General features: G+C 40.5%; 1 protein-coding gene across 2 annotated transcripts; it reads left to right on the top strand.

Moving 5' to 3' along the window:
- Window positions 1–50: 50 nt before the first annotated feature.
- Window positions 51–13,060, top strand: LOC114140530 (protein EFR3 homolog B-like). Of its 2 annotated transcripts, XM_028010517.1 has the most exons (23): window positions 66–294; window positions 1,011–1,260; window positions 3,965–4,041; window positions 4,138–4,265; window positions 4,337–4,487; window positions 5,311–5,432; window positions 5,760–5,900; window positions 7,869–7,964; window positions 8,747–8,825; window positions 8,901–9,036; window positions 9,115–9,267; window positions 9,387–9,498; window positions 9,567–9,618; window positions 9,756–9,928; window positions 10,047–10,122; window positions 10,333–10,494; window positions 10,572–10,706; window positions 10,777–10,844; window positions 10,919–11,052; window positions 11,154–11,242; window positions 11,312–11,360; window positions 11,436–11,542; window positions 12,220–13,058. In XM_028010517.1, the coding sequence occupies exons 2-23, from the start codon at window positions 1,065–1,067 to the stop codon at window positions 12,352–12,354; spliced, it is 2,571 nt and encodes an 856-aa protein (XP_027866318.1). In that variant the 5' UTR covers window positions 66–294; window positions 1,011–1,064; the 3' UTR covers window positions 12,355–13,058. The 2 variants fall into 2 exon arrangements, with proteins under 2 accessions (XP_027866317.1, XP_027866318.1); XM_028010516.1 differs by having other exon boundaries at window positions 51–294; window positions 8,901–9,267; window positions 12,220–13,060.
- The last annotated feature ends 210 nt before the right edge of the window (window positions 13,061–13,270 follow it).

The following is a 13,270-nucleotide window of genomic DNA, read 5'->3' on the forward strand; positions in this document are numbered from 1 at the left end:
GGACTCCAGTAAATGTCACCAACTGGACCTGAGGGGTCAGAGAAATGTTTGCACTTCCCTCTGTTGGCCAGCAGAGGGAGCCGTTCCTGCATCCCAGTCAGGAGGAAGAGGAGGCGCCGCTGCTCCTCTTCCCCCTCAGAGCAGAATGTGACGCTCCGACGGTTAGCGGCGGCTCCTCCTCCTGATGGGTGATGACGTCAGAGGCGGAGCAGCGTATTGATTATAGATCGCAGCAGCAGGACAGCAGATGTTGCATAAGCTGCAGCTGATCAGAGCGTTGGAGGGAAGCAGCAGGTAAGAAACAGATTCACTGCAGGAGCTGAAGGTCAGAGGTCAGAGTCAGACGGTCGACTGTTTATTACTGTTGGGAAACTTTAGCTGGAGTTTGAATTATAGCAGCAACGTTTTCAGACCAAATGTTTAATTTATTCACTTTTCTGTAAGGATGAGCAGACAGTTTTACTGTTTTCATTCTTCTGTTTATTGTTTAGCTGCAGAGTTTTTCAGAAATAAATAATCTTGACTTTATTGTATATTTGTCAGAAATGACAAAACAACATGAATTTATTTTTATTTGTCTGAATATTGGCTACAATTCTCTCTGGATTCCAAACTTTAGTTCATTTTCTAAAGCATGAAAACAAAATGATCGTCTGTAAAACAGTGATCAATAAATATACTTTATATATGCAGTGGTTAATTAAAGATAAACTCCAGAAATTATCATTTAAAATATTAAAGTTAATTTTTATAGCTTCAAGTTCATATTTCAGCTTACATGAAAACGTAATTTCAGCAAAATGATAATTTATTTCCTCATTTGTCTCCCAACTGTGTCTGAAATTAATTCAAAAATCACCAAAATAAAAGAATAATGAATATTTTTAATTAATTTGAGCAGATATTATTATTATTATTATTATAATTATAATGACCGGGTCCAGTTGAATTAATTCCCACAGGAATGTGTTGAAATGTGCTGAAGCAACTTTCTTCTTCTTCTACTTTAGGACCGCCTCTTCTTCTTCTTCTGCTCCTGTGGCTCTGCGGTCGTTCCCACGGCGATGCCGGGCTCTCTGCCCCGTGTGGTGACGGTCCCGGCTCTGCTCAGCTCTCTGCCCCGCGGCGCCAACCCTCCCAGTCTGCCCAGCTTCCCCAGCATCAGCCTGCCCAGAGTGGTTGCCATGCCGACCGTGGCGGAGGCCCCTCGCCGGCTGCTGCAGGACTGCTGCTCCGTGTTGGACCACCAGGCCTCTGGCGGTAACCGGACCACCCGTCCATTCTGCTCATTTATTTCAACGTTAAAAGAAAAACCAGAGGCAGAAGTTTTATTTAGCTTTTATTTCCTCTGATTATTTCACATTCAGGCGAGTTTTCACTTATTTAGAAGTTTAAATCTGAGAGAAGAAGAATTGAAATTATCCAGAAGGAGGTCAGGTTACCAGGCACGGTGGTGGAAGCATCATGCTGTGGGTCTGTTTCATTATGAAGGATTATTTAAAAAATCTTCACCTCGGCATCTAAAAGGTTCAAATAATTATGTCTGCAAATTTAAAAGATTCAATAATAAACCGATTAATCAATTCTTCATTATTAATCTGACAACATTTCCAGCTTTCAGAACATTTTTCCTCTGAGATCCTGAAACTCCACAAGGCTGAGCATGAATGAAAGTGGGCGGAGCCATGATGCTCTGTGTGTGTGTGTGTGTGTGTGTGTGTGTGTGAGGATTATCTCCACTGGTGTGTGGATGTGAGCTGAAGGAATCATCCTCATGTATGGTAAGATAATATTTATCATTTATTAACCATAAATCTAATTTTTCTGCATCATCGTCGAATTAAATTTAGCGTTTTTTTAAATACGACTAAATCTCTTTATAAATTATATATTTTAAAAATAATGTTTCATATTTCTAAAGGTTGTTTGCTCTTATTTAGAATAATGATGGGATTTTAATCACATTTCTGTTATTTATAGAAGAAATAAAATGTAAAATTAATTTAGAATATTTTAAATTTCTCAGTTTGTTTCATTTATCTCCATCTGACCTTTTCATCTTCCTGCTATCAGCTGATTATTATATATTTAATTTTATCAAACCCAACCTATTGGTTTGGAGCGTAATCATAATTCATAATTCATAATTTATAATTTATAATTCCCCACCACAGATTTCAGTCTTAATCCTCGTCCAATCTCTGCAGATATTCACAAACTGATGCTGATTATTGGATGTTTAAATAATAATAATAACTTCCCAACATTATAACTCTGACCAAACATGTTTCTGTTCATAAAGAACTGGTGGATTTATTGATTTCATTGGTACAATGGTATTTATATCTATTCAATAACTTATCGATTGGTTTGGTTTCAGATCAAATCCTTTTGGCTACTTAGTCCAGATTTTTTTTCTTAACTTTAGGATGAAATTAAAACGATAAAACCTTAAAAATCAGACAGAAAAATGATGCTGCTGTAGTTACTGAGTGAGAATCTAAAAATAAAAACTCCATCGTTTATTTTAATAAAGTTTGATGGTTTTATTTCACTGCTGCTGAACAAACAGAATAAAAGTATCAAAAATCTACAAACTGCATTTATTGTGGGATAAATTAATACAGATCTACCAGTTGTAGATTTTAGCAAGATTTAACTTTTCAAAATATAATTTTGCACCAGTTTCCTTCAGGTTCTCATTCTGAGAGAAATGTTTTTTAAAGTTTGGAATTGTAAAATATAACGCAGCTAAAACTGAACAAAATAGATATTGAGCTTTAATAAATCTTCCTTTAAGACTTTAAGTCCCTTTTTATATAAATTAAAGCAGAATTTAAACTTTCATTAGAGCAAATGCAGGTCAGTCATAATCTTCTAGATGTGAGTCATATTTTCATGTTGCCTCATGTAAAACATTGTTCAGTTACTTTCCTATTATTTAGTTTTTGCAACTATTAACTTGTTTTTTTGGGAAAAATCCTTTTCTTTCCAAACAAGTTGCACCTGACCTTTTATTTTAATAGAAAGTTCTGCTTTTCCTGCAGGTTTCATGTGAAAAGCCTTCATAGCTCAGCGTTACGGCTGGATTTAAACTGAATCCAGTAATTCTCTGGTCCCATAAACCAGATTATGCAGAGCTGATTACAGGCATGTTTCTGGTTCTGAGGTCCAAACGGGTCACATATCCAGTTGTGTGTGTTGAACTGCGTTCTGGACTCTTTAAGCTCTTTTGACGGAAAACAACAAGAGTATAAAGACGTTATGCAACGAGCAGCAGCAGCAGCAGGATTAACTGCTGAGATGCAGCGTTGCTGCGGCCCGGCCCGGTTCTGTCCATCTGGACCCACAACATGAAGCCTCATCTCTCTGGTTCAGATTGGGATTAAGGTGGAGAAGTGGGGATTCCTGACTGTGACGGTTTGACAACCTTTTAATCCCTGAAACTCAATATGAGAGATTAAAGATTAAAGCCAGCAGACGCTCTGCTGCCCCCTGCTGGCTGAGAGGAGAACTGATGTCTGAGAGTTTGTAGAAACTAGTTACATTTACTTGAGTAATTATTTGAACAAAATTTACCCTTAGGAGTATTTTTAGTGCGCAGTACTTTGAGTAATTATATTTTAAAGTATTTCTACTTTTACTTGAGTAAAATTTCTAGATTTTTTACCCACTGAATGAAAAACAAACATGTTTTAACCAAAAATTCACAATAACAGCTGCAGCTTTTATTAAAGTTTTTTAAGTGTTTTTTGAAAAAAACTGATTTGGAAAAAAATATCTATTTGCTCTGAATATGTTATTTTTCTTGAATTATTGTCATTTTAGTCCTTAAAATCTAAAATTTCCTCTTAACTTTACATTTTGTTTTGTCTGATGATGTAATTTTTAAATATTAAATGATTGAGACTAATCTGAATAATTTTGGACAAACGTAAAGAATCTTTATGTTTTGTTGTTCCAGGTGTGTGTGGCTGCTGCTGGGCGCTGCGTCCTCGCTACAAACGGCTGGTGGACAACATTTTCCCTGAGGACCCAGAGGTAAACACACACACACACACAGAGCGTTGTCCCTGGTGGTGAGGTTGTGGTGAGGTCATGGTGAGGTCATGATGAGGTCGTGTGCTGTCTGCTCAGGATGGGCTGGTCAAGGCCAACATGGAGAAGCTGACCTTCTTCGCTCTGTCGGCGCCGGAGAAGCTGGACAGGATCGCTGCCTACCTGTCGGAGCGTCTGACCAGAGAGCTGAACCGCCACCGTTACGGGTCAGAACCAGAACCATGTCGGGTTTGGTTTAGCAGTCAGTGCCCTGTTAAAGCAGCTGTTGCCGTTCCAGGTATGTGTGCATCGCGCTGGAGGCCATGGAGCAGCTGCTGCTGGCCTGCCACTGCCAGAGCATCAACCTGCTGGTGGAGAGTTTCCTCGGGACGCTGCGGCTGCTGCTGGAGGCCGACAGGCCGCACCTGCACATCCTGGCCACCAGCTCCGTACGAACACACACCTGGGTCCACACACCACAGCAGATCAGCTTTAATCCATTTCTTTTCTAAGAAGGAAATTACAAATGACAGAAAATATCTTCATAAAGTGGCTTTTATGTTACCATCCTTTCTGTGAGCTTTACAGCAGAGCCAGACTGAGAGAGTTTAATTAATTATTGATGATGTGTTCAAATTAATTCTGACTTTTTTTCTCAAACATTTCTCAGAATTTTTCCCTCAGAATTCTGATCTTATTCTTTTTGCAAAAGTTTCACGTTTCTCAGAATGCAAACTTTTTTTTTATCAGGATTTTGTTTTTTTTTCTCTTAATTTTGACTTTTTACTCAGGATTCTGACTTTTTTTTTAAAAAATCTGATTTTCTTTCTTCATAATTTTGACTTTTTTCTCAGACTGTTGACTTTTCTCAGATTTTTTTTCTCAGAATTTCGAACTTAATCTCTTTTTTTTTCTCAGAATCAGAAGTGTTTGTGCTTCATCAGGCAAATTTAGTCTTAAAACTCAAACATACCAAATAAGAAGAAACAGTTGTTTAAATATTTCCATTTACTAACAATATAATTAACATAAATCTGAGAATGTTTGTTTTTTTATTCTGATTTTGACATAGATTTACACAGAATTCGGTCAGGATGTTTAGATTTGTTGTTTTTCACATAATTTAAAGTTAACATACAAACTAGTTTTTGTGGTAAATTGATTGTTTGTATGAAATCAGCCAGGAAACATGGAGCAAATGGTGTTTGAATATTAAAATGAAACTGAATGTTTCTATCTTGTTTTTATGGTTTGTGTTTGTTTTGGTTGCAGTTTGTGAAGTTTGCGAACATCGAGGAGGACACGCCTTCGTACCATCGCAGCTACGACTTCTTCGTGTCTCGGTTCAGTGAAATGTGTCACTCCGACCACGAAGACCCCGACACTCGGATCAAGTCAGTTTCCAGATGCTTTACGTGAAACTTTTACGGTTTCTGCTGTCAAAACTATGCAAAAAATTACTCAAATGAGCAAAACTGTTAAATTATCAAGATTTTGGAAGAAAACATTAATCTGTAAAAAACTTTAGAAATATTTTGATAATTTTTCATTTGCTTCTGATGTTCCAGATCTCTAAAAAGGTATTTTCTCCTCATAGAGAATGTAAATATAAATATTTCTGGTTGCCAAACAAATCTTAATTTTAAAATAACTGGTTAAAGACAGAAATCAGTTTTCTGTTTGGCTCTGAGGAAGAACAAACGTGACTTTCTGTGGTTCAGGATCCGCGTGTCGGGGATCCGCGGCCTGCAGGGCGTGATCAGGAAGACGGTGGACGACGAGCTGCAGGTCAACATCTGGGAGCCGCGGCACATGGAGCAGATCGTCCCCGCCCTGCTGGTCAACCTGGAGCAGGGCAACAGGTGAGCTGACCCCGCCTCCATGACGAAACAGGAAGTTCAGACGCATCACCTGGACCGTTCTGGTTTCATTGGTGCTTCATTAGGATGAATCAGTGAATGTGTGTTTCTTTAGGATGAATCAGTGAATGTGCGTTTCTTTAGGATGAATCAGTGAATGTGTGTTTCATTAGGATGAATCAGTGAATGTGTGTTTCACTAGGATGAATCAGTGAATGTGTGTTTCTTTAGGATGAATCAGTGAATGTGTGTTTCTTTAGGATGAATCAGTGAATGTGTGTTTCATTAGGATGAATCAGTGAATGTGTGTTTCTTTAGGATGAATCAGTGAATGTGTGTTTCATTAGGATGAATAAGTGAATGTGTGTTTCTTTAGGATGAATCAGTGAATGTGTGTTTCATTAGGATGAATCAGTGAATGTGTGTTTCACTAGGATGAATCAGTGAATGTGTGTTTCTTTAGGATGAATCAGTGAATGTGTGTTTCTTCAGGATGAATCAGTGAATGTGTGTTTCATTAGGATGAATCAGTGAATGTGTGTTTCTTTAGGATGAATCAGTGAATGTGTGTTTCTTTAGGATGAATCAGTGAATGTGTGTTTCATTAGGATGAATCAGTGAATGTGTGTTTCTTTAGGATGAATCAGTGAATGTGTGTTTCATTAGGATGAATCAGTGAATGTGTGTTTCACTAGGATGAATCAGTGAATGTGTGTTTCTTTAGGATGAATCAGTGAATGTGTGTTTCACTAGGATGAATCAGTGAATGTGTGTTTCTTTAGGATGAATCAGTGAATGTGTGTTTCTTTAGGATGAATCAGTGAATGTGTGTTTCTTCAGGATGAATCAGTGAATGTGTGTTTCTTCAGGATGAATCAGTGAATGTGTGTTTCTTCAGGATGAATCAGTGAATGTGCGTTTCTTTAGGATGAATCAGTGAATGTGTGTTTCATTAGGATGAATCAGTGAATGTGTGTTTCATTAGGATGAATCAGTGAATGTGTGTTTCATTAGGATGAATCAGTGAATGTGCGTTTCTTTAGGATGAATCAGTGAATGTGTGTTTCTTTAGGATGAATCAGTGAATGTGTGTTTCTTCAGGATGAATCAGTGAATGTGTGTTTCTTCAGGATGAATCAGTGAATGTGCGTTTCTTTAGGATGAATCAGTGAATGTGTGTTTCTTCAGGATGAATCAGTGAATGTGTGTTTCTTCAGGATGAATCAGTGAATGTGTGTTTCATTAGGATGAATCAGTGAATGTGTGTTTCATTAGGATGAATCAGTGAATGTGTGTTTCATTAGGATGAATCAGTGAATGTGCGTTTCTTTAGGATGAATCAGTGAATGTGTGTTTCATTAGGATGAATCAGTGAATGTGTGTTTCTTTAGGATGAATCAGTGAATGTGTGTTTCTTCAGGATGAATCAGTGAATGTGTGTTTCTTCAGGATGAATCAGTGAATGTGTGTTTCATTAGGATGAATCAGTGAATGTGTGTTTCATTAGGATGAATCAGTGAATGTGTGTTTCTTTAGGATGAATCAGTGAATGTGTGTTTCATTAGGATGAATCAGTGAATGTGTGTTTCTTCAGGATGAATCAGTGAATGTGTGTTTCTTCAGGATGAATCAGTGAATGTGTGTTTCTTCAGGATGAATCAGTGAATGTGTGTTTCTTCAGGATGAATCAGTGAATGTGTGTTTCTTCAGGATGAATCAGTGAATGTGTGTTTCTTCAGGATGAATCAGTGAATGTGTGTTTCTTCAGGATGAATCAGTGAATGTGTGTTTCTTCAGGATGAATCAGTGAATGTGTGTTTCTTCAGGATGAATCAGTGAATGTGTGTTTCTTCAGGATGAATCAGTGAATGTGTGTTTCTTCAGGATGAATCAGTGAATGTGTGTTTCTTCAGGATGAATCAGTGAATGTGTGTTTCTTCAGGATGAATCAGTGAATGTGTTTGCCTGCAGCGACTCTCCTGCTGAGCAGACGGAGGTTTGCTTCAGAGAGCTGCTGGGCCGAGCCGCGTACGGACACATCAACAACGCCATCAGACCCGTTCTCATGTGAGAATCACCTCAGTTCTAACTCACTGACTAGATCAGCAACATTTCATCTAATAAGATCATTTTCCTGCTAGATCAGCAAATTAGTTTCATGTTTTCTGGTTAAAACTTGAGTTACTGTCATGTTTTCAGAGGTTAGCTTCAGGCTAACCTGCAGCTAGCAATGTCAGTCGTTCCAAAAGCAACAAACAAACTGACACCAACATGAGTGTTTTATTTATTTAATTTACTTAATTTTACGGCCCGTATTCAGTTTTTGTGAAGTGGTGAGTCGAGCTGAGGAGAGATTTGCTGATTCAAGACGACTTGGAAACTTAAAATGTTCATCTGTAGAATATAATGTCTTTATTAGTGTGAAAACCTCTTTATTTTTATAAAACCTCAAATTGCAAAAATACAAAATCTTACCAAATATCTTGACTAACTTGAAATAAACAAAACTAACTTACCTGAAGTTTTACTTCTATTGGCAGATTATTTCACTGAAAACATGGAAAAATGTTACATAATTTAAATAATCCACCATTACTGTTTATCAATATTCAAATGAATATTTGAACAAGAAAAAAATGGTCAGATTTAGTTTTTGGATGTTTCAGTTTTCCATTTTTTGAAATAAGAGATTTTCTCTGACTTAATGTATTTGATTTATGAAAATCTGAACTTGTTTCTGGTAAACTGTGTGGATCTTATTCCCAAAGCGCAGGTGTGTTAGCGTTAGCGTTAGCATTAGCGTTAGCATTGGGACAGGAAGTGTGTCTGAGGGTCAGCTGTGTTTCCAGGCACCTGGACAGCCGCAGCCTGTGGGAAGGAGGAGGCTTTGCTGTTCGCTGCTTCCAGATCATCATGTTCTCCATCCAGGTCAGCAGAACCGCTCCGCCGTGTCGCCGTGTTTCCACCGGGTGGCGCTGCTGTGACCAAATGATGTGTTTACAGTCCCAGCATTCCCACCTGGTCATCCAGCAGCTGCTGGGTCACCTGGACGCCAACAGCAGGAGTCCGGCGTCCGTCCGGGCCGGGATCGTGGAGGTTCTGTCTGAGGCAGCTGTGATCGAAGCCACTGGATCCGTAGGTGAGCCGGAACCAGAACCGGACCGGACCGGACCGGACCGGGTTCTCCCATCTGACAGTTTTCTGCTCCGTGCTGCAGGTCCCACCGTGCTGGAGGTGTTCAACACGTTGCTGCGGCAACTCAGGCAGAGCGTCGACTACCAGCTGACTGGTTACTATGACAATGCCGGAAAACACAAAACCACGTCGTTTCACGAGAAAACGCTGCAGGATGCCGTCATCAAAACCATCGGTCAGAACCGGGTCAGAACCGGGATTAAAAATGAAATCACCTGATCTGATTTTTAATCTGAATTATTATTTTAAACACTAAATGTTTTTTTAATTAAAGTTTAATTTGTGTTGCTGCAGGATCCTTTGCCAACACACTTCCTGTCTACCAGAGGTCAGAGGTCATGCTGTTCATCATGGGGAAAATTCCGGTCCCCGGCATCTACCCGGCTCTGGGATCTCCGAACACCGGGTAGCTTTCCCCCTCCCTGTCCCATCTAGTCGTTACCATGACGACCAGTAACAGAGCCCGTGTTTCAGGTTTGAAGGCAGCAGGATGATCCAGGTGATGCTGCTGAAGTCTCTGCTGCAGGTGGGGAGCCATGTTTAAATAAATAAATGTTATTTATTCATTTTTAATATATTTATTTAGTTTACTAAACAAGCAAGTGATAGCACTACAATGACAAATCAATAATGTATAAATAAACAAATGTGGTTCCTCTTCAGGTTTCGGAGCGCTACGACAGCAGCAACCTGCTGACCGCGCTGCCCTCCTCCTTCCTGGAGCCGCTGCTGTCCTTCACCCTGATGGACGACCCGGAGATCCGCCTGCTGGTTCTGTCCATCCTCACCTCGCTCATCGACCGCCGTCACAACGCAGCCAGGATCACCGCGGTCAGGTCAGGACCGGCATGCCGAACACCGCTATCTAGTGGCAGACTCATCAAACCAGCTTGAATCGGCCAATGAGGCGGCAGAATTGAACTTGCTGTTGATTGGTTGGTTGTTTGTGGACAGTGTGACGTTTGACGTGTCGGTTCTGGAGCAGAAGGAGGACAGATGCTCCCGGCAGGACAACCTGTTCATCAGGAAGGTGAGGATGATGATCACAGCTGCTGCTCTGTGTTCATGTTCGGCAGACATTTAGAATCCAGATGATTTTTATTGTTATTGTTCAGAAGCTCAACAAAATTCATCACATTACGAAGAAAAGAAGATAATAAAGAGATAAAAACGAGGAAGAGAAGCCGGGGGCTGCAGCTGTTGAAGGTATCTTTCTGAGATGTGTGTTTCTGCTGTGCAGCACGCCCAGCGGCTCTACAGACACGTCTTCCTGGCCTGTAAGGAGGAGTCCAACGGGCCGAGCCACTACCAGGCGCTCTTCATCTTACTGGTTGTCCTCAGTGTGGAACTGGTCAGTGAGGAGGTTCTGGTGGACCTGATCCGACTCATCCTGGCTCTGCAGGTGAGCTCACATCACCTGGCGGGTCTCCATGTTGCTGTCCTCCTCTCTCATGGACTCCTCTGTGATTGGCTGCTCAGGAAATGGGCGTGTCCAATCAGGAGAGTCTGTCTGTTTGGAACCGCTGCAGTCTTCACGCCGTCTGCGCCGCCGCCCTCCATGTTCTGTCGCAGACCGGCCCGCCGCCGCCGCCTCTCCATCAGCACGTCACTCAGGTGATCAGAGCGTAGAAATAAGGAGTGAAGGTGTGTTCAGCGTGTCTACTCTAGTTTTATATTTCTGCAGGTCATAGAGAGTCGACAGAAGGGGGCGCCACACCTGCTGCCTGAAAGCGTCCTGTGTGACCAACCCAGGTACCAAAACAAGCCGGTCAGACGACGTCCGGTTGGATTGGAAGAAGTATTGATTGATTGATTTGGTTTGTCAGGATCCCAAACGGGGATCTGAAGGTGGACAAAGATCTCCTGTTTGTCCAGTCCAAGGTCTGCGAGGCGCTGACAGGAAGCAGCTACAGCACGCAGTGTGAACGCCTCAACACGCCTTACACTCCTCAGCTGACCGGTAAACACTCCTCACCTGTAAACAAGTTTGTTTCAGGATTTTCTTAGACAGGAAATGTTTAGTGTGAAGTGTTTAGTTCTCTGACTTTAGTTTTGTTCCAGATGAAGACCGTCTGTCCAGGAAGATGAGTATCGCAGACACCATCTCCCTCCAGATCGCCATAGACCAGGAGGCCAGCGCTGATCCTCAGGTTTGTTTCTGTCTGTAACTTCATCTGTTCATCTGAACGTTGATTTAAGTTTCACTTTCTGCTCCACAGAAACCTCAGACTGAGCAGATCACCTTTGAGATGCTGAAGAACGCCATTGGTAAACCGCTGCCTTTTACCTGCATGTGGATTTAATTTGTTTCTCTGTTTATTTGAGACGTTGTTTTTCTTTTAGAGGATAGTGGAGGTGTGGAGGAGGAGGAGAGGAGGAAGAGGATGGAGGTGGTGGAGAGGTTTCAGACGGCTCCTTTTGAGGAAATAGCAGCTCTCTGTGGATCCAGGGTGAGACACTTGGGCTGCATTCACACCGGCACCAGTCAGTTCACTTTAATCCTACTCCAGTTAGATTAATCTGAATTATTATTCAGATTAATAACCGAACCGTTGGCTTGGTGTGAATGCTAATCAAACTGGTCCGCCTACAGACCTCAGTCTGGGTTTGGTGGAAGTGAAAATGTTCAGTTAAAATGTATATGTGAACATCGAGCGGACCAGAGACCGCTCCACAAGCAGTAAATGGACTACAGCGCAGTGCATTCTGGGTAAATACAACCAAAACAAACAGCTAGCTTAGCGCTAGCAGGAGAAATGACTCGTGATCTTTAGCCAAAGACAAATAACCACTAAAATCTGACGCCTCCATTTTGGTTTCCATTTCATAAAGAAGGAAGTTGCCCTCAGTGTCTTCAGAGGTTTTTGTTTCGTTTCCTTCAGTGGTTCTTCATGCAGCGCCCCTAGTGGCTAGGAGGGGAACAGGTGTTCAACTAGTTTAGATTGTTTGACTGAAAGCAGAGAGAAAGAAAACTACAGCAGCAGAAAATGTAACAAGCTGGTCCCCAATCAAACCGAACAATTTATCTTAAAACTGTTTTTGGTTTTGGTCAGATTAGAAACTTTGTCTGTTTAATGAAAACATGTCAAACTGTCTGACTGACAGACGGTATCGTCTTTCCCCTTAGACGTCGCTGCTTCAGTCCAAACTGGACCGGGTCTTTGACCTGATCGTCCGTCCTCCTCCGTCTCCGTCAGGACAGCCGTCTCAGCGGTCCACGCCCGTCTATGAGATGAAGTTTCCTGATCTGTGTGTGTATTAGAGGCCCAGCTGGATAATAATGAAGCATTTTATGTAGCGGTAAAAAAACGGATCATAAACATGTTTCATCTACAAGTAATAAGTTTTTTCAGTGACTGTTTGGTTACTTTTAAATGACAAAAACTTTCTTTGTTAATTTATTAAAACAATAAGGTCTGATTAAAAATTCTCATATAGTTTATTAAGACCATGAATTCACAGTAAAAACATGTTTGATGTTTTCACCGTCTCTTCCTTGCCATTTTTTAAAATTAAAACTTTTTCCTGACCTTGTTATCTAGTTATTGTGTTGACAATTAGTAGCAAAGCACTGCGTCTCTGTTTCTTATAAATACATCTAAACCTTCCAGAACCAAAGCAGTGATTTCTGTAAGGATTTAAGATAAAAACAAACCCTGATCATTAAAACACATCTGGATTATCTGCTTTTGTTAAAAACATGAACATCATCATCTGACTACTTGAAGGACGAACAGCTGATAACCAAAACTTAAAGACGTTGAACTTTATGAAACTGAAACTTTACAAAGAATTAGCGTTTCATGATTTATCTGATCAAATTAATTTAGGAAAAGCAAAGTGCGGCAAGTGTTTTGAAAGTTTATTAGTAAAATTGTGACACCAACTTACTCTGATGGGCAGATTTTGACTTGAACAGAGTTGAAACGTCTGGACTCATGACGGAGACGGCTGAGGAAACAGGAAGTCAGAAATGTCAACAGAAGCAGATTCTTGGAAATCTGTTTTTTTTTTCATTGAATATTTTCTTCAAAGTCAAATATTTTATTTTAGAAATGTGACTAAAAACAGAAAAGGTCAAACTGAAGTAAAATAGAAATGGATGCGTTAAGGAAAACTCTGTTTCCTTCATCCATGAACTTTGTTGGCTTTTTGGTAAAATTATGTTCATTAAATAA

Source organism: Xiphophorus couchianus, chromosome 24, assembly GCF_001444195.1.
Source record: "Xiphophorus couchianus chromosome 24, X_couchianus-1.0, whole genome shotgun sequence".
NCBI lineage: Eukaryota > Metazoa > Chordata > Actinopteri > Cyprinodontiformes > Poeciliidae > Xiphophorus > Xiphophorus couchianus.